Here is a 24,017-nt window from a genome sequence, read left to right as displayed (position 1 = left end):
ATCTACTAGCAAAATTCTCATATTTGATCCAAAATCACGAACTTAGGAGCATTATCATCTACCCATTTTTTTAGTTTGCCTTTTTTTTTTCCCTTTTGATAGTGTTTTTGGGAAGAAGTGATGGATTAGAGAAGAGAAATAGAAAGGCAATGGGATATGAAGAGATAAGATATTTGTGTGTGAGAGACAGAGAGGGAAAGCAAACGAATCTATGTCGTCGTCCCGCTAACCAACCAACCAACCACCCACCAAGGCCACAGTAGCGAGGACATTGAGAAATTTTATGATTGCCAACTCAGGCGGGGACCTTCATCTTCCAAATAGAGTATTATTGTTTTCCTTCTTTCATTTCATTGTCTTTTTTCCTTGCCATCAATCGATATTTCATTTTATTATCAAAACTTTATCATTGATTCATGATATATATACACATAGTTACATGCACCACAATTTTGTTTAAAATTATGTATCTAAAAGATTGAAGTGAAGGACAACAAAACACAGACTCAAGTTCTATATTTTCTTTTAAATCCAAAATATGACATTTCTAATCAAGTTCCTTGCAAACTCAAATTCTTATATTTGAGTGAAATTAAAATACTAATTTTTTTTAATTATAACTCACACACCAAATAAATCTTACGAAGGTTTGAATTCACAAGTTCACGCTTTAAAAAGAAAAAAAATCAAAAAACGCCTTTGATATCGTTACGTTACAAGACACCAGCAATATCTAAATACATTTATGGTATCAACTTTTTTTTTTTTAAAGGACATGGCTTTTCTGAAAAATCCACATATTTTTTGTTTGCAAAACACACACACATATAAAATTTAAAAAATAAGTTATTGATTCAGGCCTAAAAAAAAGTTATTGATAGAAAATCACATAATTCATAAATTTATAGTTATTTAACATGCGCAAAAAATAATAAAAATTGGAAAAAAAATCTCATTGAAAATTTTATTTGTGAGAAGGATTTGATAAATTTTTATACTCAGGTTGTTCCAATGCTTTGTAACACAGAATATTGATACCCTAATTAAGATTTTTACTACGGATAAACTTTTTTAATGAGGGCCTTTCCTCCAATTTTTCTAAAATATAATATGTTTTGGTTAATTTGGTTTTAAAAAAACTCATGAATTAGTACATTAGTTTTTTAGCACATGGAAGAGGGATGGACCATCATGGATATGATCCAGCGTGATTGATGTACCCAGAAAGGGAAAATTCAAAAGCAAAAAGATAGTTTGCCCAAAAAAAAAAAAGCAAAAAGATAAACTGAATGACCCAAACATGGGTACAAAATAGCTTACTATTGTTGGGTAGTGGGCCCCATTATGCCATTTATCGTTGCATGTGAGAGATTTGGTTTTAATTAAATTAGATCGTGCACTAATCTTGGGTCGTGGATAATAAATAGTGGTCAACAAGTTGATTGCCATGCAAACACAAATTTAATTAATGCAAATATATAGGCTTGGCTTTTCTGAAGAGAAAGACATATAAGGACCACCAAAATATGAGTATTTTAAAATGGCCTTTTGAATGACTTAATTCTTATGGAATTCTTACCAAACTATTTTGAAATTAATTTTTTTTTGGTAAAACTAGTTGTAATTGCTTTAATTATTATTATTATTTAATAAGTTAAGGTTATAACCAATTAAAATTTTATCAATGATATTCAGCAAGAAATTTTCATGAAATTAGTTATCGTTATCTTAACTATTATCATTTGATAAGTTAAATCAGTTGTTTATTAAACTATTATTCTCAATCAGATAATTTTGTTATAAAATTTAATCTGAGATTAGTTTTTTTTAGGAATTTCATAGTAATTAAATCATTTTGAGATCTGAATTGAAATTTATATATTTAAGAGATATTTTTTATTTTTCATCCTTTTTATGTCTTTTTTCCCACCCAAAGAGAATTTTTGAACGAAATGGTCAATTAAAGTTTTGAAAGAGAACAGGAAGGCAGAGTGATTGAAAAATAAAGGACTAAACTCTCAAGTACACGCTTTTACTTTTACTGTGTGGCAGTTTAGAAACGTCAAACTAATTAAATATGGTGGAGGACACCCTTAAACCTAACCATTTGATTGGGTCCATTAAGACTCCACTTAAAAAGTTTTATGAATAGAGGCAAATATACCTAACTTAACTGATAGATTAAATGAGATCATTCATAAGTTAATGACTCATTTGAAATTACAATTGAATTCTTTAAAAATATTTTTTTAATTGTAATTTACAGAATACGAAATAAATATATAAAAAAAATTTTGTTTCAACTTACATAAAAGTATTTATAAACATTTAACATAAGTATGTACAAACACGCAAAATTTATTAATCCATATGATCACCTTAATGTTAAAAACTAAAAAGAAAAGAAAAGAATGGATAACTCTATAAAGCAAAATTTTTTCCAATTTTTTGCACTACCATTGTCAACTGTTCAAATCAAGGTTTAACAGTTTAAATTTACTTATATATTTTTATCTAAAATTATAATAATATTTATTTTTATAAAATGTTAAATTTTGATGACCCAAAAAAAAGATAGTAGAGAGAAAGATGGCGGAAAGAATAGCGGAGAAGACGACCTCCGTCTCACCTTCATTGCAAGTAGATTTCCCAGTTCCTTCCTTTCGCCCCCCTCCCTTACACACACACACACACCCACACACACACAGATTTATATATATATGTATGTATAATAGACTAATATTTAATAAAGGTTAGCTTTGAATGATGAGAAGGGGAAAAAAAAAAGTTAACTTCGAAGGTAAAAGTATTTTGTTTGACCCAAAACTGCACATGCTGCAATTCATGGTAGGTTTAGGTTCATAATATTAGAAAAAGTAGTTTTCTAATTATCCTGATCTGTTATTTTGAGTAACTTTTGAAAATAATCAGATGCAATATAAGAGAGAGAATGCCATACAAATATTGAGATAATAAAGATATGATGAAATTTATAAATAAATAATAAATCATTTTATGAATACATTATGATGTTATAAAAATTTAAAAATCACTAACAAGTTACTTAGTTTGACTTTCTTGACTTATCATAAATTGCTACATGACTAGGTTAAACAAAATGCTCAACAATCAAAGTTGATGTTTGTTAATAATGGAGGTCACATTGTTACGTTGAATATTTGAGGGGATATTATACCACTTAAAAATTTAAGAGACTCAATATTCTTGAAAGAATTTTAAGGACAAAAATACCCTTTAACCCTTCAATTTATAATCTATCATGGGTACTTTGCTTTATTTTATAGATTAATTAATCTATTTTTTGAAAAATCTGAAAAAAAAAATGCAATTAAAAATCCCAAAACACCAGTCACTCCCATGCAAAGAAAATTACCAAAAGCAGCAATGAGCACTAGGACACCCACATGGTAATGATGAAGATATAGTGATGTTGTTTCAACTTTGTGTTCCTTGACGATGGGCTTTTGTTTTGGCATCACTATAAAGATCTTTTTCCCTCATTTGATTTTTGGTGTGTTTTCATGGAAAAGAGGAGGAAGACATGGGCATGACAAAGGCAAAGCCAACTTCATGTCTTTTTCTGACTCATTATTGACATTGATGAGAGCAAAATGCTGCTTGATTGAATCAAATTAACTAATACCTTTTCAGATTAAAAAAAACTTATTGTAACTACCACCAATTAAATCATGATATTAAGTATTAACAGTGGTTTGTATAAAGTTTTACTCTTTTTATGGCAATGATTATTTTACTGTATTCTAACATGAGTTTTTTTCCCTCAATAACACCTATGTCAAATGAGTTAATACAGCAAATAAAAATAAAATAAATAAATATTGTTATTTGTTTTGTATTTTCTATTTATTTATTTATATACACTTGTCATTCTTTATATGCTATTGGTTATTACTACCTCTAGTTTTAAAGGTACAGCTGTCTATGAGAACTGCTAGAAAGCCTTAAGAAAAGAATATAATTATTAAAAAATCTTAATGATAAGTTTTAGTATAAAAAATGATAACTTATTACTTGTTATTAGATTTCATAGTAATTCTCTCTTTTTTATATTCATAATTTAATTCTCTCCTATAAAAAAAAGGACCCATAGACACATCATTTTTGTCACTCTAGGGTATAGGACTCACGGCTACCTCCATAAAAAAAATAAAAAAAAAGTGGAGTGCTATTGAAATAAGAGATTCACAGCGCCTTAAATACAAGTTATTGAGTGAAAAAGTCAATTCATAATGTAAAACATACTACCTCCAATCCTTACTATAAGACCCTATTTGACTTTTATTTTAATCCTAAATATAAAATCCCAATCTACTTTGTTTCTCATATTTATACATTTTTTCTAAGGTAGTCTTTCTAATAATTGTAGTTCTAGCCAATATAGTTGATTAGTAAGGATATTTTAGGAAAGACAACACCTATTTATTACAAATAACTAACTCAACTTCTTTCCTTAATCTCCTCAAATTAGTCAACTATGTCTTATAATTAGGACCAGAGGTAGTACAATATAATGTAATAAATTTTTTAATAATTTGTTTGTAATACTCCTCATTAATCAATAAGAGATAAATTAAGGATAATTGAAGTAGTTATGTTGGTAGTTTTGGCCACAAAACTTTATAGTAAAAGATAATCCTTTGATTTGGGGCAATTTGAAGAATAACTAAACTACCTCTAACAACTTTTTTTTGGTAATATTTATGAGGTAATTAAATATAACCTTTGGAACAAATTATAACAAACTTGACTTCAAAAATATTTTTAAAAAATTATAAAGATATATGATAAAACGCCACACATATTTCATAGCAGGTTTAAAACTAAACTCGAATAAAGGAGAAGGATTGTGTTAAGTCCTCGTAACCAATGTAAATCTCTATCAAATCTTTTGCTAACATGAGTCATGTAAGAAAAGACAATATTGGTAATGAATATATACCCAAAAAACAACTAGCGTGGTAATTTTTTTTATATTAAAAGATGATAATAATTTGTTTAAGGTAATATGAACATGAAAAAAAGGGTTGGCAACAGGGAGATGAGTAAATCAAATCAACTCCTCTTAAAAGACGTAAACGAAAGATTGAAGAGAACGTTTAATTAAGCTGCTGAATTTGACATTTTGATTAATAATTTATTCAAATATTTAATTACTGGTCAAACACAATAATATCGTACCATCCATGTTCCTAAGTCTACTTATGAGGTGTTTGGATGGATCATAGTTTTAAAAGTACTTTTATAATAAATAAAATAAATATATAAAGAAATTTATTTTGATTTATAAAAAAATATTTTTTAAAAACACTTTTCATAGTAAGAATTGTTTATGCTACTGCAGAGATACATGATGAGATTTACACATAATGGAGCTGTGAGATTGAAAATGAAATTTACCAAGACTGATGATAATGAAAAAGGGAATTGGACAATTGTTGTATTGAGTGAAATATAAAACTCATCAAATCATGAGGTCTCTCAGCCTAACTACCTAATCCCTCTGGACAAACATCAACTTGATCAATGGTGATTCACAGCTGTTAAAGAGGTCCCACTTGTCCTCCTTAAAATGATCATATTTTCCCCTCTTTTTGGTCATGAAAATATTAACACGTATAATTATTATTCTACTCACTTATTCTTCAAAATTTAATCTGCTTTTACTTGTAAAAAAGCACTATTGTTTTACTTGAAAATTTTAGCACTATTTTTTTAAATTTTTCTAATTAATTATTAGTTAGTCTTATTGTATTAATTTTTCCCGCATTCTCTCATTCTCCATCCATAAATAAGAGTATATTAATCAAAAATTTTTTGTATATGTCCTTTATCTTTTTAGACCTGATAAAGTAGGAGGGAGTAAATAAATTTTGTGGCATGTGGATGCTATGTTTTCCAAAATTCCATATGAGCTGGATAATCAGAGCGGGTGTTGGAATATAGCCATGCGCCCATATTCAATTTACGTTAGTTAGTTAATAAGAGTTTTTAACCAACCAGTTAGTTATCCATTAGCAAGTTTTCAACCGCACTTAACTTGTATTGGCGATTGCTTTGCCTCCATGTTGTGTAATACTACCTCCCATCTTTAATATAAGACTTTATTTAACTTTTATTTTAGTCCTAAATATAAGATTCTAATATACTTTGTCTCTAATATTTATGTATTTTTTTTCAAGATAATTCTTTTAATAATGGTAGTTCTAACCAATACATTAGATTAGTAAGGATATTTTAGGAAAGACAACACATATTTATTACAAATAACTAACTTAACTTCCTTTCTTAATCTCCTTAAATTAGTCAACTAGCTCTTATAATTAGAACTGGAGGTAGTATTAATTAGCTTTAAGGAATGTTTAACTGTTTGCCCTTATTTTAATGCTATTATAATCATCTCCAATTAATAATTCATATTGTCCTAAAATTCATCTAAGTGTTTCTCAGCAGTGGATTCGTTATTTACTCTCTCTAATTAATAATTTTAAATGTATGAGTTCAATCGCTACGGATTTTGCAAAAATTGCTAATTCAGTAAAAGAATATATAATTTAAGGTAAGTTACATTCTTCTCAACTTATAAATAATGCATCATAAATGCATTCCATTATATTTAAATGATTTTCATTGTTGCGAATATAAGACACTTTATAAAAGGTTGATAGTGTTAAATTTTTATTTTTCATAAATGCTCTTATTAAATGTGAGAAAAAGTGATTGAACATAAACTGGGGTTGGAGACCTATTTCAGAGAACTAATTTGGATTTATACCGGGAAGATCCACAACTAAAGTAATTTATTTATTAAGGGGATTAATGAAAAGATACAAGAGTAAAGTAAGTGATTTACATATGGTTTTTATTGACTTAGAAAGAACTCATGGTTGTGTGCCAAGAGAAGTACTTTGAAATGTTTTGGAAAAGAAAGGTGTACAGATTGATTATATCAAAACTATACAAAATATGCATGAGGGGGTAACTACAAGTGTAAGAACGTCTGGAGGTGAGACAAAGGACTTTCCCATTAAGATTGGCCCACATCAGGGATCTTCTTTGAGTTCTTACTTGTTTAATATTGTTTTAGACGTTCTAATTGAGCTTATTCAAGAAAAAATCTGTAAGTGCATGCTTTTCGTGGATGACAATCCTCATGGCTGAATCAAAAGAAGAGATTAATTCTAGATTGGAGTTATGGTAAAGGACCTTGAAGTCTAGAAGTTTTCGCTTAAGTAGGAATAAGATGGAATATATGCATTGTAATTTTGGGAGGAGGCAAGACAATGGTGATTTCGAGATGAAGATGGGAGATTAAATTATTCCTCAAATGTCAAAGTTTAAATATCTATGATCTATTATACATGAAGATGGTGAAATTGATGGCGATGTTTCGCATAGAATACGAGCTGGTCGGTTAAAGTGGAAGAAGGCTACCGGAGTTATTTGTGATAAGAAGGTACCTGAGAAGTTTAAGAAAAATTTTTATTAGATTGCTATAAGACCAGCTATGTTGTATGATAGTGAATGTTAGGCGTTAAAGGGGAAACAAGAGCATAAAGTTAGGATAGCAGAAATGAGGATGTTGAGATGGATATGTGGTGGTACAAGAAAAGCTAAGGTTTGAAATGAAATTATCTGAGCAATTGTAGGTGTGGCACTGATCGAAGAGAAAATTGTTAAACATCGCTTGAGGTGGTTCGGGCATGTGCAAAGAAGGCTATTAGAGGCCCTGGTAAGAAGGGTAGATTAGACAGTTTGGAATTCTATAAAAAAGGATAGAGGAAGGCTGAGAAGAATACTCAACGAGGTCATTAAACAGGACCTCCTGGTTAACAACATATCTAAGAACTTGGTTATTGATAGAGTACATTAGTGTCGTGTAATTCATGTAGTCGATCCTACTTAGTAGAATAATACTTGTTATTGTTGCGGTTGCTCCTCTTATTAAATGTATTGTAGAGTGATGGTATACGAAAGAAAGAGATATTTAAGATTAGTTAATTTTAACTGGAAGGCCAATTTTTAAAAAATAGTAATAATTTTTTTACAACAAAATATATTAAACTAAATTAATGATATTAAAATAAAAAAAAATAGAGCTCTGGCCAAGAACTTTTGCGTAACTTTTACAAAGAATTTCCTTCTGTTTGCCTGGTTTGCACAAAAAAAAAAGAGCATTTTTTTTAAGTTTTAGAAGGTAAAGTTTTTCTCTCATAATTATTTATATACACCCTAAAATTATTTAGAATAAATTAGATAAACTACACCTGCAGTCCTTTTAATAAAATCTGAAAATTTAAATTGCTTTTGATCTTTTTTATAAGATTTGTTTGGGAGTGTCTGAATATTAAATGCAGTTTTGTTAATTTTACTCTTAATTAATTTTTTATTATCTCTCATCATTCTTTTTCTCATATGCTGCGTTCTCTCTCATCTTTTACATTAATAATATTTCTCTCTTATTTGCTTTCTTACTAAATAAGAAAATACTTGAAAAAATAATATTCAATTTTTAGATATTTGTTATTTGAGTCAATACAATTTTTAGTCCTTCAAGTTTTTCTTTATTTTAGTTTTAGTATCTTAGGTTTCACACAATAAGTTTTAGTCCATCAATTTTTTTTTTCATTCGTTTATAACACTGGTTCCTATAATACTACCTCCGGTCTTATTTATAAGAGCTAGTTGACTAATTTCAAGATATTAAAGAAAGAAGTTAAGTTAGTTATTTGTAATAAATATGTGTTGCTTTTCCTAAAATATCTTTATTAATTAAGTGTACTGGTTAGAACTATTATTATTAGAAGGACCATCTTGAAAAAAATGCATAAACATGAAAGATAAAGTGGATTGGAATCTTATATTTAGGATCAAAATAAAAGTCAAACAAGGTCTTATATTAAGGATCGGAGGTAGTATAATAAAAATTTGGACTATCTTACTTTTTGAGGGATCAAAATTTATAGTTTGAAATTTGATGGACTAAAATCAAAGTGAGAACAAATTTGAAACATCAAAACTAAAATGAGAACAAACTTGAGGCCTCAAAGATTTAATTCTTGTTATTTTTAACTAATTTTAATTATTTTTTAAATCACATAATTTAATCAAAAAGATCTTTTGAAAAAGAACAGGAGATCCTAAGCAGGCATGAACGGCTGAGGGAAGGCCTTAGAATGGGCAGAGCAACTGGCGTGGGCGGTGGGGGTGGGCCATATAGTAAACGACAGATTGGAGAGAGAGTTATTACCCTACGACCGTTTATTTCCTTGGTGGGAGTGCCAGTCACGTGATCCCACGTTCGTGATGGATCCACTATGCACCGCCACTAGTGCTTTTCTTGGTCACAATTGTTAAATATTTTACAAATAATTTCAGGAAAAAAAAAAAAGTAAAAACTTGGGTCAGAGTTAAAAGGAGGATACTCTCCATAATTTTTTCCTCTAAATAACTGAAAATTTATGCAACTTACCAATATATAAACCACATCATCATTTGTATATAACTTGTAAATTAAGTGTATTTTTTCATTGTATTGATTCATTTGATTGATGATGATGATTGATATTGATATCAATTTTTTTCACCCAATCTTTATTTATCTCACAATTGTTATTGTAGCAGAAAATTAAATGGCCCTTATATGTCTGCATAAATCCTGAGGTGACTCGATGCATTTTAGATATTTTGTGCTGATATAAATTTTTTAAATTTAATTTTAAATGAATGCCGCATATATGTACATAATCGTGAACCTGGAAAGGTGAAGAATATATATACAGAATAAAAAAAATACTACACCTTCTATCCTTAGTATAAAAGTGCAGCATTCAATTTGATTTTACGTATAAAACCTTAATATATTTTGTTTTTCATATTTATTTTTTTTTTAAAGTAGCCATTATAATAGTTGTACATATTAAATGTTTCATGAAATAGTAGTTTTAGCTAATACACATAATCAGCAAGGATATTCTAAGAAAGATAAAACGTATTTATTGCTAATAACTAACTTAACAAATTTTTTTAATTTATTTAAATTAGCCAATTAACTCTTCTATCAAGCTCAGAAAGGAAGTAATAATTTTGTTTGGTGAAATAAACAATTAGCTCTGTGTCCAACCTGAAAAATCCCAATAACTAGCTGACAAGTGAATTTGTTACATGTCGATCAAACTAGTTTTGTTGTTTGTGTTTTTATTTTGTCTTCTGGTAAGTTTTTTTTAAAATTTTGTGCTTATGTGTGTGATGATTTGGTTCTGATTAATTATAGAAACTTGTACTGGTCTAGTTGGAAAAATAATTTGGTATAATTAATGATTTCAATAATCCATAATAAACAGAAAAAAGTTGGAGAATTGTTTTTCTTAGCCAAGATTTTCTAAAGAACTAGAAATATGCAGGTTTATTTATTTATTTTCCCTATAAACGGGTGTTTTCTAAAATTATGGATGCAAATCCATTTTGTTTACAAAAATTTTAAGTAGGGGCTCGGGTTCAACTCAAATCAAGAGTAGAGCCTGAGTGTCACAATAAGAAATTGAACCCTTATTTTAAGAAATCTCTCTAAGTGCTGCACCAAGGAATTGGACCTTTTTTTTTTTTCCCAGATGAGAGGATGTAGTCCTTACAGCGGAAACCATGAACCATGGGTATTTATATACGCTTTTGAATCAAATCAATAGAGCTAGAAAATAATAAGAAATCCAATTCCAATAAGCTTTCACACACTAAATATGAATATTTCTTTTACTATGTCATGAGTAACTAACTTCTTTACCAGATCTAGCCTCAATTAGTTATTGGAAGCTAATTTCTTTTCGGTACCATGGTGGGAACTAATTTGATGTCAAAATACATGTCAAACCTAACTGGGCCTCAGGCGCAAGAAATTTTTAAAAAGCTATTTGGGCCTGAAGGTCATCAAAATCAGGGCACGATTTAAAACGTAACCCAATTTGCCTATTTTACCAAAAACAGAAAAAGTAGCAGAAACTTTAAAGTTTAAACGGGACGAAGCACGCTGGTCAAAAAAAAAAAAAAACGGGACGAAGCACAGTACCCAAAAAACAAAAAAGTGACGAAGCAATGGACCATAAAAAATAAACAATAAAAATAAAAACTCGCCATCGCAGAACCGCCAGAGGGTGAGAGGGCGAGCGACTGGGGGAGGGAGCCATGCAGAAGAGAGATCAGAGCAAGTCAGGTGGAGCTGGCGGCAGCTCGTCGGCGCCGCCTGCGAAAAGAGGCCGCCCTTTTGGTAGCAGCAGCACCAGTGCCGCCGCAGCTGCAGCTGCCGCCGCTGCCGATTCGGCTGCGCCGTCCACTATGCTCGGTCCATCCCTCCACGTCCATAGCTCCTTCGCCGGTGAGTTTGCTAAATTGTATATCTCTTTCCTCATTAGTGTGTTTGTTCTCGTTCCAACCCTATTCGATACCGTTAAAAAAGTGGGTTTAGGTAGTTTCTTTCTAGATTGTAAGATTTATGAACAGAACAAAAACGGTAGTTTCTTGCTAGGTAAAAAAAAAGGGCTTTATTTTAGCTTATATATATCCATACTACTTACTGAGCGTTGCTTTAGTATTTATAGAACAAAGGGCATAAATTTCTGCATTCATTAAAGAAATTGTGTTTGGCAAATTTTTGGATTTAGTTATGGAAAATTCGGCTGTGTTATATTCTATGACCCTATTTCGTTGTGTGCAATTCTACTTATCAGAACTTGGGCACTTTTTTACCTCATGAGTTAACTTTTGTGATCTGATGCCTCTTTAATTTGCCTTAGGACAAAAATTAGATTTGCAATTTCAAGTTTCAAGTAAATTATGCTATGTTTTCATTAGCAAACCTATGTATAAAGCATATTTGGGGCAATTTCATAAACTGACTAAAAGCTTAAGATGCTGGAAGGCGTGATTGTCTATAGTGTGCATATTTAATGCGCTTTTAGCACAACGGCTCTTAGTGCTGAAGTGCGTAGTGTTGTGCTCACTACATATGAGGTGCATACGCATGCAAAATATCAAATATGTTTCATATAATTCAGAATGGCAACAATGAACTAACAAAATAAATAGTGTACGTGAAAAAATAAGCCTATATTTAAAACCTAACTCATTATAAATCAATAATGACCCAAATTTAACTGTGTTGACATGAAAATCAACTTTGAAACCTTAAAATCAATATATGCCAATGTTGAAAGAATTAGGAGCCTAAGCATTGCCCTAAACAATCTAAATCAAATTGCTCACAGAAGCTCTTAGAAGTTATTTTTGGCATCGATCTGAGCAGGCAGCGTCATACAAGGTTATGAACTGCTGATAGGCGGTGAAGAAATTAGAAAGTTCAGGTTAGTAAATAGGGCTAGAAAATATTAAGGCAATATTAAGGCACTCAAGAATCATTCTTTCATATGAAATGTTGGTAGGTTGTTAAGAACTTCAGGTTAATAAACAGGGCCAGAAAATCATGAGGCACTCAGCAATTGCCCTTTTATCTCATTATTTTAGCAGAAAAAGTGGAGGACTGTACTTGCAATAGAACATTACCTGTGGATTCTGACACGCCATCTGCTACCACCATATTGTCTTCCAGCTATGAACTCACTATTGCAGTACATGTAAATTCAGCAGCAGGGCGAGAAAGGAAGTAGAATGAATATGTGTATTTTTCTCTTGTATTTTGGAACGTGTTACAAATCCTTTAATTCAAGTTAGCTTCTTTTTGAAGAACAAAGTTATGGCCATTGGAAGAGTAGTATTCTCTTGATTAACACCTATCCCGATAGGATGTTGACATTTGTTGATGTGCAAGGTTTCAAGAAACCCGTGTCTCTTTTATATGATGACATAATTCTAAAAACATGTAATTGCTTATGCTTTTGTTAGGTTTGTAAATGATGTGTCTCTGTGGTTGCATGTTCAACGCTCCGTTGTATAGAACAGAGGTCAACTAGTCATATCTGAATCTCATCCTGCAATTCATAAATCATCTAATCCTACTTTTTCCTTTTTCCTCCCTTCTAACACTGTATGACTTGTATCTGCCCTCTATATTAAGTGGAATTTTTTAACATTTTATATATTCATATATTTTTTGTTCTTTTATCTGATCAAAAAGCAAACATGATTGTTATTTTCCTTTAACTTTTGTGAAGTTGCTTGACAATTAATTGGTCTGGAATTTATTGATAAGAGGATGATTGATATAAATGGGCAAGAATTTGATACAAAGGAATCTCTCTATATTGATGAAACCTATACATAAAGAATGAGGAGGTCAATTTAGGCGTTCTATTTTAACAAGCAAGTGGTTGATCAACTCCTTAATGAGCCACTAAGAAAGAAGAGGACTACTTTTCTTAGGAATCTCTCTATATTGATGAAACCTATACATAAAGAATGAGGAGGTCAATTTAGGCGTTCTATTTTAACAAGCAAGTGGTTGATCAACTCCTTAATGAGCCACTAAGAAAGAAGAGGACTACTTTTCTTTGTTTTTTCTTTTTTTTTCCTTCTCCTTTTTGGAAAAAGACGGTTAGAGAAAACAGTAAAAAAATTGGAAGTAATATTTTTTATGTATTCATTGTAGAAATTTTTAAAAAAATACTGTTTAATTACAGCGATTCAAGTGCAGGATTACTCTGATTCCACATTTGTAGATGCTTAGTTATTTCTCAAAGGTTGTTCATTGATAAGATCCTTTTGCTAGTTTTTGGAAGCTATTGCATTAACTTATGTTGTTTCTCGTCATTTTATTTCTCCCTTTTTAGACCAAAACAATAAAAGAATTGTTCTGGCTCTTCAAAGTGGTCTGAAGAGTGAGCTGACCTGGGCATTGAATACTCTTACACTGCTCTCTTTCAAAGAGAAGGATGATATGCGCAAAGATGCAACTCCCCTTGCAAAAATTCCTGGCTTGCTTGATGCACTTCTCCAAGTTGTATGTGCTACCAGTCTTTTTTTCCCCCCTTTAAAAAATATTCTAGTGCTTGTATTGGTTTTTTGTTTCATAAAACTGTTTGAAGACATTTTTTTTTTGGTAAAAAGGAAAACTTATTGAACTTCCTATATTTGTTTTCGTGGTTGCCATACCTTTATATTTATTCTATGAAAAATGCTGGTTCATTTTCTTGTCATATATTGAAACAGATAGATGATTGGCGTGACATTGCACTTCCGAAGGAACTAATGAAGACACGAAGAGTCAGATCATTAGGTGCAAATTCAATTGTAACTGGATTTGGGAATCAGTATGAGGCACCGGGTTCAAATGGTACACAAGGGTAATCGTTTTTGTGCTGTTATGTCTTATTGGGCTTTAGTTCCCTGTTTTTCATTTTATAATATGCTCTTCGTGGGGCAGAAAAAGAAAAGAAAATTAATCTGAATACAGGATCGTTCTGTTAATGCAGCCAAGCATCAGGTCCTACTGGTACAGAATCCAGACAGCAGAATGGCTTGACAAAGTCTCGTCTTTCAGAGTTGTGGTTTGATGAAGACTCTCTGTTTAATTTAGATGATGAAGGGAGAGCAGAAAAACAACAGTGTGCTGTTGCTGCTTCAAATATCGTCAGGAACTTCTCTTTTATGCCAGATAATGAAGTTATCATGGCTCAACATCGGCATTGTTTGGAATCGGTTTTCCAGTGCATAGAAGATTACATAATAGGTGAGCATGTTTTTCTTATTGAAGCTTAGCTGCTTGTTTTGATTTTTCAATAACACTATTATGCTTCAACTAATATCTTCATCGTTCAAGCTGCTTTTATTTTATTTTATTTTTTTGGTTGAGGTGCAATGTTTAAAAATTTTAGACATTCTAATTTGGGCTTGGTCAGATGAATATCAATGTGATGGATTATGATATCTTTGAAATGTAAACCAAATTCAGAGACAACATGATGCATTGAATTTGCAGTTCTGTATCTGATTAAAGTAGGATATTTGTTGAGTTTGACCGAAATTACTGATTGTGTCAGTCAAACATCAGTAACGGCCGTGAGCATTTGGCACTATGTTGTTAGCTTCTTTTGTTTGCTGGAGGCCTTTCTTGTGATAAACTATAGGCACTTTGGAAAGGTACATATAATATAATAGCAGTAATTGTAATTATAATTGTATTTATAATAACTATTATAAAAAAAGCCTTATTAATTGCTTAGCTATTTGTCTAGGAATACTAAGTTGATCTAATATATGGGTTTCTGGACAGGGTGATAAGATAATTCTCCAAAATACCCAAGGGCCCATGGAATGTGGACTAGGAGTCTTGTACATTTTTAGAAACTCTGAAATTGTGCGGTGATCAAATGCTTGGGACTTAAAACCCTTGTGGAATAAAATTGAACGTGATGTGTATAATTGATTGGTGGGTTATGGGCTTATAACTGTTCACTGGTTGATGGCGCAAGTGTAGGGAGGAGAGAGAGAATGGGATGATAGATATATAGTAAAGGAGGGTTTATTGACGTGTTAAGCAATCTGTTAGTGAGTGAATGTACGGAGTGGCCCCAGCCTCTCGAAAGCTTGGGGATCTTTAATGTTCCACCAGTGGCACATAGCGTGCTTGGATATGGTTCGCAATCATATGCCTGAAACCTCAATATTGCATGATGTATTTTATAGTAGCTTAGAAGAGGCCCTAATCTATTGATGATTTTCATGTGTATACATTTGATTTTAAGTCTGGACAATTATTATAAGTTGTAATTGATTCTTTTCTAGGAGTGTGAAACTTATGTGTAGTGCAAATCGTCATTTTTGTCTTAGCTGGTAAGAAGTGGCACTACCAGGAAAGTAGGAACTGTTAGAAAGCCCATGATTCTCTCCATTAATTACCCATGGTGTTAGCTAGAGAATAAATCAATGATTTTATGTTGCAATATCTCTGAGTTATTGTAATTTATTTCTGGTTGATTGTAATCGGATTGTTCTCTCCTTATTAAACATCCGGACTCTATAAATTATACCTTTCTCATGTGAAATAATACATTAGAGTGAATTATTCACCTAAAAACAGCATGGTATTAGAGCTTTGGGTTCGATCTGAACCCAGAAATCCGTCCTAAACACCTGACAGTAAATCAGAGAGGGAGAGAGAGTGAGGAGGGGTGAAGAGAGAGAGAGAGGCTTCCTTTAGATTTGAAGCAAGAGAAGGGCATTGAACGACACTGCCACTCCAGCCCTCATCGGAACCCACTGATCGGCTAGTTCCTGGAAGCCGATGTCTAATGGAGTAGTGCGTGAAGCTCACGCGCTGTCACAGCCTCCACACGTGAACAGCAAGCGTCGTCGTCAGAACCAAACAATGACACCATTGAGTCTAGAAGATGAATCCACTGGAATTTCCACCCTTTTTTGGGTCTATCTGAAATATTGCTGTCACCAAAGGCACTATTCTGATGGCCCTTATGTCTAACACACCTTCAAATACTCAAGGCACTTCTTCTTCAACTATAATACCCTCTAAAACCCCTGACCCAGCATTAGATTTGACCACAGGCACTGAAAATCAAACCATGGTGGTGGCTCACAAGCTTAATGGCAGCAACTACCTCCAATGGTCTCAAAGTGTGCTGATGTATTTGCATGGAAAGCAAAAGGAGAAGTATATCTATGGAGAAGCTACCCAACCGCCACATAATGATCCTAATTTTGACACCTAGTTTGTAGAAAATAATCAAGTGATGTCCTGGCTATGCAACTCAATGACTTTCGAAATTAGTGAGGGATACCTTCTTGCAAGCATAGCCAAGGAGATCTGGGATGTTGCTAAGCGCACTTACTCTCCATTGGAAAAGCCTACAGCCTTATTAGATCTGAGGAGGCAACTTAAAGATATGAAGCAAGGTAGCTTGATTGTAACATAATACTACAGTACTCTGACGAAGATATGGCAACAACTGGATCTCTTTGACGTACATCCTTGGAAGAATGTTGATGGTGCTAATTACTATAGACAGCTGGTTGAGAAAGGACAAGCATATGAATTTCTACTAGGCTTGAATGATGTTTTTGAAGAAGTGAGAGGTAGAATTATGGGTCTAAAACCTCTTCCATCCTTATTTGAAGTTTTCAGTATGGTTAAGTTTGAAGAAAGTCGGAGCCATCTCACCCAAGGTAACCAAACTCTAGCAAATGGCTTGGCGTTGGTCATAAGGGGTTGTAGACATCAAAGGGCTTTGAGAAGAATGGGAACAAGTGGTGCAATCACTGTAACAAGAAAGGTCACACTAGAAATGAATGCTGGAAACGGCATGGAAGGCTAACCCAAGAGAAATAGAAACAACGGCAAGATGGAGAGAGCCATCACACCTCTTCTGAAGAAAAAGGTGATGATGGAGATTGGTTAACCAGAGAAGAACTTCAGATGCTTTGTAAGATGCTTGAAAAACAAAAGAAGTCAAAATCTGTTCCCAATGTGAACTTGATTCAGTTAGGTAATTCCATTATGGTTCTTAATACAATGGTCACTAGTGATGAGATGTGGATTGTTGACTTAGGTGCTCCAGATCACATGACTGGTAACAAGTCCCTCTTCAAACCTCTTAAAGTAGCAACTGGACTGTATACTAAGGTTGAGGGTGTTGGCACTGTAGCCCTATCTGATGATTTTGAAATTCGCAATGTCTTGTTTGTTCCTGCTCTCACTTGCAATCTTATATATGTAAGCAAATTGCCTAAAAGCCAAGTATGTAGGGTGATCTTTGATGATAGTGTTTTTCAGGATTTGACCTCGGGGAGGAAGATTTTGACTGTTGAAGAATGGGATGGACTCTACTAATTTGAAGGAAAGGAGATGTAGACTAAAGGAGCAAGGAAAACTTTAGTTTGCCCCAATTCTCAGAATAAAGATGTAATGTTGTGGCATCAAAGATTAAGCCACCCCATTTTTGATTACATAAAGCATGTGTTTTCAACTTTATTCAATAAAAATTCTTCTCCTTTCCAATGTGAAACTTGTCAAATTGCCAAACAAACTCGACTTTCTTATCCTTAACAAACTTACAAACCCACTACCCTGTTTTCAATGATCCATATTGACATTTGGGGACCAGCTAAAACCAAAACCCGAATAGGCACTAAGTGATTTATCACATTCATAGATGATCATACCCAGGTTAAATGAGTTTACCTTATGAAAGAAAAGTCTGAAGCCTTGCAAATTTTCAAAAATTTTCACTCTTCTGTAAAAATCCAATTCCAAACTTCCATTGAAGTGTTGATGAGTGATAATGCCAAAGAGTATGTGAGTGGAGCCTTTAGAGAATTTCTTGAGCAACAAGGAATTCACCACCAAACCTTGTGTTTATATTCGTCAACAAAATGGAGTTGTCGAGTGAAAGAATAGGCATCTTGTAGAAGAAACCCAAACCATTATGATGGAGAGCAATGTTCCAAGTCTGTTTTGGGGTGATGGTGTGCTAACCGTAGTCTATCTTATCAGTTGAATGGCCTCCAAAGTCCTTAGTTTCAGTACTCTTATTCAAAAACTCGTTGAATCTTACCCTAACTTACCAATCATTAATACCATTACGCAAAAGGTGTTTGGGTCATTGTGTGTGTCGTTTTTGTTCATAAATATAGGGGGGGGGGACTGGGTGTTAGAGCAGAAAGTGTATTTTTCTCGGGTATTCCTTGACCCAAAAGGCTATAACTGTTATGGTCCTATCACTAGAAAACTCGCAATCTCTAAAGAAACTGTTTTTTTATGAGGATGATGCATACTATCTCAAATTATCCATTCAAGGGGAGAACTATAGAGTAGAATGGCTAATTACACTTGAGCTTGAACTTAAGACCGATTCACCCCTTGACCCCTTTGTCCCACAAGAAGAAATCCTTGAACTTGTACCACAAGTAGAGCCACAAAGCCCTTAACCTCCAACTCAACTAGAATGCCAAAGTCCCTCAAACACTCCTAGACCTGAACAACCCAAAAGTCCCACAAACAATCACCCAATGGAAACCAATGTTGAAATTGATGCAGGGGTGATTGAGCACTCAACTTCTCAATCAGCTGAAGAAGACAGTAGTAGTCGAGTTCTTTCCATTCTAAGGCAGCAACATGATTATGATTCAGAGTTAGATCCTGAAGAGCTAGGATGGCCAATTGTACTCAGAAAGGGGGTAAGGTCATGTACTTAGCATCTCATTCAAAGATTTGTCTGTTTTGGCAACTTGTCTGTTAGACTGTAGAGTTTTGTGGGGAATATTTCATAGGTGAAAATTCCAGTTGCATTTCAACAAGCCATGAAAGATCCTAATTAGAAGCATGCAGCATACGAAGAGTTGAAAGCCTTAAAGGAGAACAAAATGTGGGAGATTACCACACTCCCTAGGAGCAAGAAAGCAGTTGGTTGCAGGTGGATCTTCACTACCAAATTCAATCTTGACGGAAGCATCAACAAATACAAAGGGAGATTAGTTGCAAAAGGGTACACCCAAGCCTATGGGATTGATATCAAGAAACCTTTGCTCCAGTAGCAAAGTTCAGTACCATCCAGGTACTCCTGTCCTTAGTTGCTAATCTTGATTGGTTGGTCGTTATATCAATTAGATGTAAAGAATGCCTTCCTAAATGGAGACTTAGAGGAGGAAGTATACATGGAAGTCCCAGATGATGTATTATGTCCGCCCAACTTGGTTTGCAAACTGAAAAAGTTGTTATATGGCCTTAAACAGTCTCCGTGAGCGTGGTTTGATAGGTTTGCCAAAGCGATCAAAAGGTCTGGGTATGTTCAAGGACAAACTGATCGCACTCTTTTCATCAAACACAATGGTGGAAAGGTAACAATTCTGATTGTGTATGTGGATGATATAGTCGTAACTAGGAATGATGAAATTTCTATCTCTCAACTCAAGAAAGCCTTAGCTAGGGAATTTCAAGTGAAAGATCTAGGGCAAATGAAGTACTTTCTCAGAATGGAGGTTGCTAGATCCAAAAAGGGTACAAGTGTATCTCAACGAAAATACACACTTGATTTACTCCATGAAATAGGGGTACTTGGAGCTAAACCATATGAAACTCCTATGGAAGAGTCATGTAATTTGGAAGTTAAACCACAAAGGGTACTGATTGACTCAAAGAGGTATAGAAGACTTGTGGATAAACTAATCTGCTTGACTCACACCTAACCTGGCATTTGCTTCTTAGTTGGGGTGGTGAGCCAATTTATGCACCAACCTTCGGAGGAACATATGGAAGCAATGTACAGAATTTTGACCTACCTCAAACTCAACCAGGGAAGAGGAATATTCTTTAAAAATTGAAGTACAAGAAACATAGAGGTCTACACTGATGCAGATCATGGGAGAGCTGTGGATAACAGGAGATCTTTCATAGGTTATTGCACTTATGTTTGGGGAAATTTGGTCACTTGGCGAAGCAAGAAAGAGACAATAGTCTCAAGAAGCAGTGCTGAAGCTGAACTAAGAGTTGTAGTTCTGGGGGTATGTGAAGGAATGTGGGTGATTAGACTCTTAAAGGAGTTAAGAATTCCCTATGAAGGTCCATTAAACCTCTTGTGTGACAACCAGGCCAATATTGAGATGACCAAGAATCCGGTGTATTATGACCGAACAAAGCATGTTGACATTGATTGACACTTTATTAGAGAAAAGGTAGAAGGTGGCATTATTAACTTGGGCAACATGCGCTTAGCTGATCAGATTGCTGACATCATGACCAAGCCCCCTAGCTAGAGTCAAGTTTGAAGGGCTTCGAAGCAAACTGGGAATGGTTGACATCTACTCTCTAGCTTGAGGAGGAGTGTTAGAAAGCCCATGATTCTCTCCATTAATTACCCATGATATTAGTTAGAGAATAAATCACTGATTTCATGCTGCAATATCTTTGAGTTATTGTAATTTATTTTTGATTGATTGTAACTGGATTATTCTCTCCCTATTAAGCATCCGGACCCTATAAATTGTACCTTTCTCATATGAAACAATACATTAGAGTGAATTATTCACATAAAAACAGCAGGAACTAACAGGTTATTAGGATGTAATGGACCTTTTAGGCTTGCCATGAATCTGAAAGAATTTATTGCATCAGTCTTGAAAATTATCGCATCAATTGAGGGTGGCATGCATTCCCGACCACTTGAATATTATTGTCAACAATCACTAAATTGTAACTATAACTCATAGATGACTGTATCTACATATGAAGAAGTTTCTTTACTTTTAAGTTTTAAGCTGGTAGGTATGTTTGTTATTGCAATTGCAAGTGATTCTAGACACTGTAATCTTGTAATCCATTTATCTTTATAACTTCACTAAAGTAAAAAAGCTGAGGACTGCAAGATAAAGAAGTCTTTAGTTTTATCGGAAATCACTGAATATTTCGGTGTATTATTCCACTGAATGCTAGAGTACATAAATAGAGATCAGATTTCTTACAAAGGGCATGAAATCCGATCATATTAAATGAAAATAATAATGGGTAATCAATCTATGCCTAATGCCCATGATTCTAGGTCTACAAATAAGGAAAGAGCACAGAATTAGTGATAAGATTCTAACGGCTAGGAAATCTGTTGTAATCAATCTTAGATTCTAACAGTTTTTTTCAGCTTGTTGGGTGCCAAAGTTCTGTGATTTTATGATGCTTAACAGTCCAGATTTAAAAAGAGGAAACTACATAAAATAGAAAAAAGGGTAACTTGGAATATCAGGGGACTAATGTTAAAACTTCACTTTTGATGCCTCTGAATGGTGCCTATTATAAATTATTTATAAATTTCAAATTATTTCATGATGTTGATAGAGGATGAAGAACTTGTCACAAATGCGCTGGAGACAATTGTTAACTTGGCCCCACTATTAGACCTTCGAATATTCAGCTCATCCAAGCCATCATTTATCAAAATAACGTAAGTGATTTGACCGCTTCTTACAGTTGTTTTTTGCATGCTATCATAATTGTGATTGATAAAATCATTATTTCTGACAGAGAGAAACGTGCTGTCCAAGCCATCATGGGGATGTTGGAATCTACAGTCAAAGCCTGGCATTGTGCTGCTGCCGAATTGCTTGGGCGTTTGATCATCAATCCTGACAATGAGCCGTTCCTGCTTCCTTTCTTTCCGCAGGTTAAAAATTCTTCAATTTGCAGACCTATAATGTTAATGTCTTGTGTGCAACCAAAATGTAATGGACAATTATTGACCACTGCAGATACACAAACGTTTAGTCGATCTTATCAGCCAACCAGCATTAGATGCACAGGCAGTTGCTGTAGGTGCACTCTATAACCTTGCTGAGGTCAATATGGACTGCAGGTTGAAGATTGCAAGTGAAAGATGGTGATCTCTTTCTTCCCTTTTCGTTTTTCCTTAATGCTTTGTTTTGGATAAGGAGACAAAGTGGAAGGAAGAAAATGGGCAAAGAGAAAATGTGGTGGGACTGGGAACAGAAAAGCGGAGAGAATATACTATCTATCTGTATGTTTGGATAATCAAGTGAAAACAGAGAGAGAAGTTGTAATTCTGAAAAACATGTTTTCTTTCCAAAATCTTTCCCCTTACTGCCAGAAAAATTTTGGGGGGAAAACATGTACGCTTCATGCCTATTTTTCTCCTCCACTTTTCTTTCCTTCTTATTTTCTCTTGCTATCTAGACAAGGGAAAATCTATTTTCCCTCCTGTTTTTCCTCTGGTCTTCTCTCCTGTTACTTTTCGCACCATTTCAACATAGGATAGGAATCTGTGATTCTGTGGAAAGATAAAACATGTAGATGTAATCTGTTTTTAACCTGCCATAAAGGAATTCGTCAATTCAGTGGTGTACACTAATAAAGAATCTCCGAATGCAGGGCCATAGATCGGTTGCTTAAAGTGATAAAGACACCTCATCCTGTTCCAGAAGTTTGCCGTAAATCTGCCATGATATTGGAGAGCCTAGTTTCTGAGCCTCAAAACAGAACTTGTTACTGGCCTATGAGAATGCTTTTGCAGAGGTTCTTTTCACAGATGGCAGATACTCTGATACTTTTGCAAGGATACTGTATGAACTTACATCTAGACCAAGCAACAAAATAGCATCAGCTCGTGGTATATGGGGCATGTGACTCTGAACAATGTCGAGTGTTGATCTGAGATATGGCTGTCTTCTCTAACATGTTTAGTTTCTAAATGTAAAATTTTTCTGTGTTTTGTGGATAAAATCAATCATCACTGAGTGTAATAGGTGCCTAAGCACTGAGCTCCCCCCCCCCCCAAAAAAAAAAACAATTGTTTAGGAGGACAATTATGTCATTACGAACCCTATATTGTCATGTACTATTAAATTTTTAAGATGTATGTCAAATAGGTGATTTTGATGACTATTGCAAGATTAGTTATCATGTCCTATTTTTCTTTTGGGAAAACCAATTTAAAGATCCTCATAGTTTTTATCAGCTTTGAATCAGGTCCTTATACTTTTTTTTTTAATTGGGTTTTTTAATTTTATAATGTTAAATCTATTAGTCCCCTAGAGTTAAATCTGCTAACAGTGTTAAGTTTTCTGTTAGTCAAGTTTGAAACATCTATGCTCTTTCTCCTTCCGCCATAGCCGACCCAGCTCTTCCCTCTCCTTCATTCGTTCAACAAGCTTATCTACTTATTCACCATTCTCCCTGCTTTTTACCTCTCCATAACACCTTCCCCTCTCTTGGCTATAATGTCACTGGACACTCTTTGGCCAACTTGCAGTTACTTGTCCATTGCCATCCAGCTTGAACCTTGTTTGGAGAATTACATTAACAGGAAAAGCATGAAAAAAGACGAAATTGTTGGGTTTGTGAAAAGAAAAGTGGTGACTGATTCTTTTGGGCCCAACACCCAAAAACAAGTACTGTTGCAGAATCATCCATGGAGATTAAAATAAAATAGTACGAGAATCTGAGTTCCTCTAGCCAAGTAAAATTAAATTTATAGCTAAAATCATGGAGAGGTTGAAAGCAACGATGAGCCAATTATCAG

The 24,017-nt window shown here is 33.6% G+C and overlaps 1 protein-coding gene across 1 annotated transcript; it reads left to right on the top strand.

Moving 5' to 3' along the window:
* Positions 1–11,158: 11,158 nt before the first annotated feature.
* Positions 11,159–23,402, top strand: LOC114746566 (armadillo repeat-containing protein LFR-like). Its single transcript, XM_028934781.1, is given in 9 exon segments — positions 11,159–11,407; positions 13,815–13,984; positions 14,194–14,327; positions 14,457–14,713; positions 21,821–21,926; positions 22,007–22,145; positions 22,231–22,358; positions 22,868–22,974; positions 22,977–23,402. Coding segments are annotated over 9 exon segments (1,377 nt in total). The 5' UTR covers positions 11,159–11,217; the 3' UTR covers positions 23,123–23,402.
* Positions 23,403–24,017: the final 615 nt, after the last annotated feature.

Source organism: Neltuma alba, unplaced genomic scaffold (genome assembly GCF_004799145.2).
Source record: "Neltuma alba isolate B1F8T4 unplaced genomic scaffold, ASM479914v2 tig00005061_pilon, whole genome shotgun sequence".
Classification (NCBI taxonomy): domain Eukaryota; kingdom Viridiplantae; phylum Streptophyta; class Magnoliopsida; order Fabales; family Fabaceae; genus Neltuma; species Neltuma alba.
The sequence above is the reverse complement of the archived record's forward strand: the minus strand, read 5'-3'. Positions and strand labels throughout refer to the sequence as shown.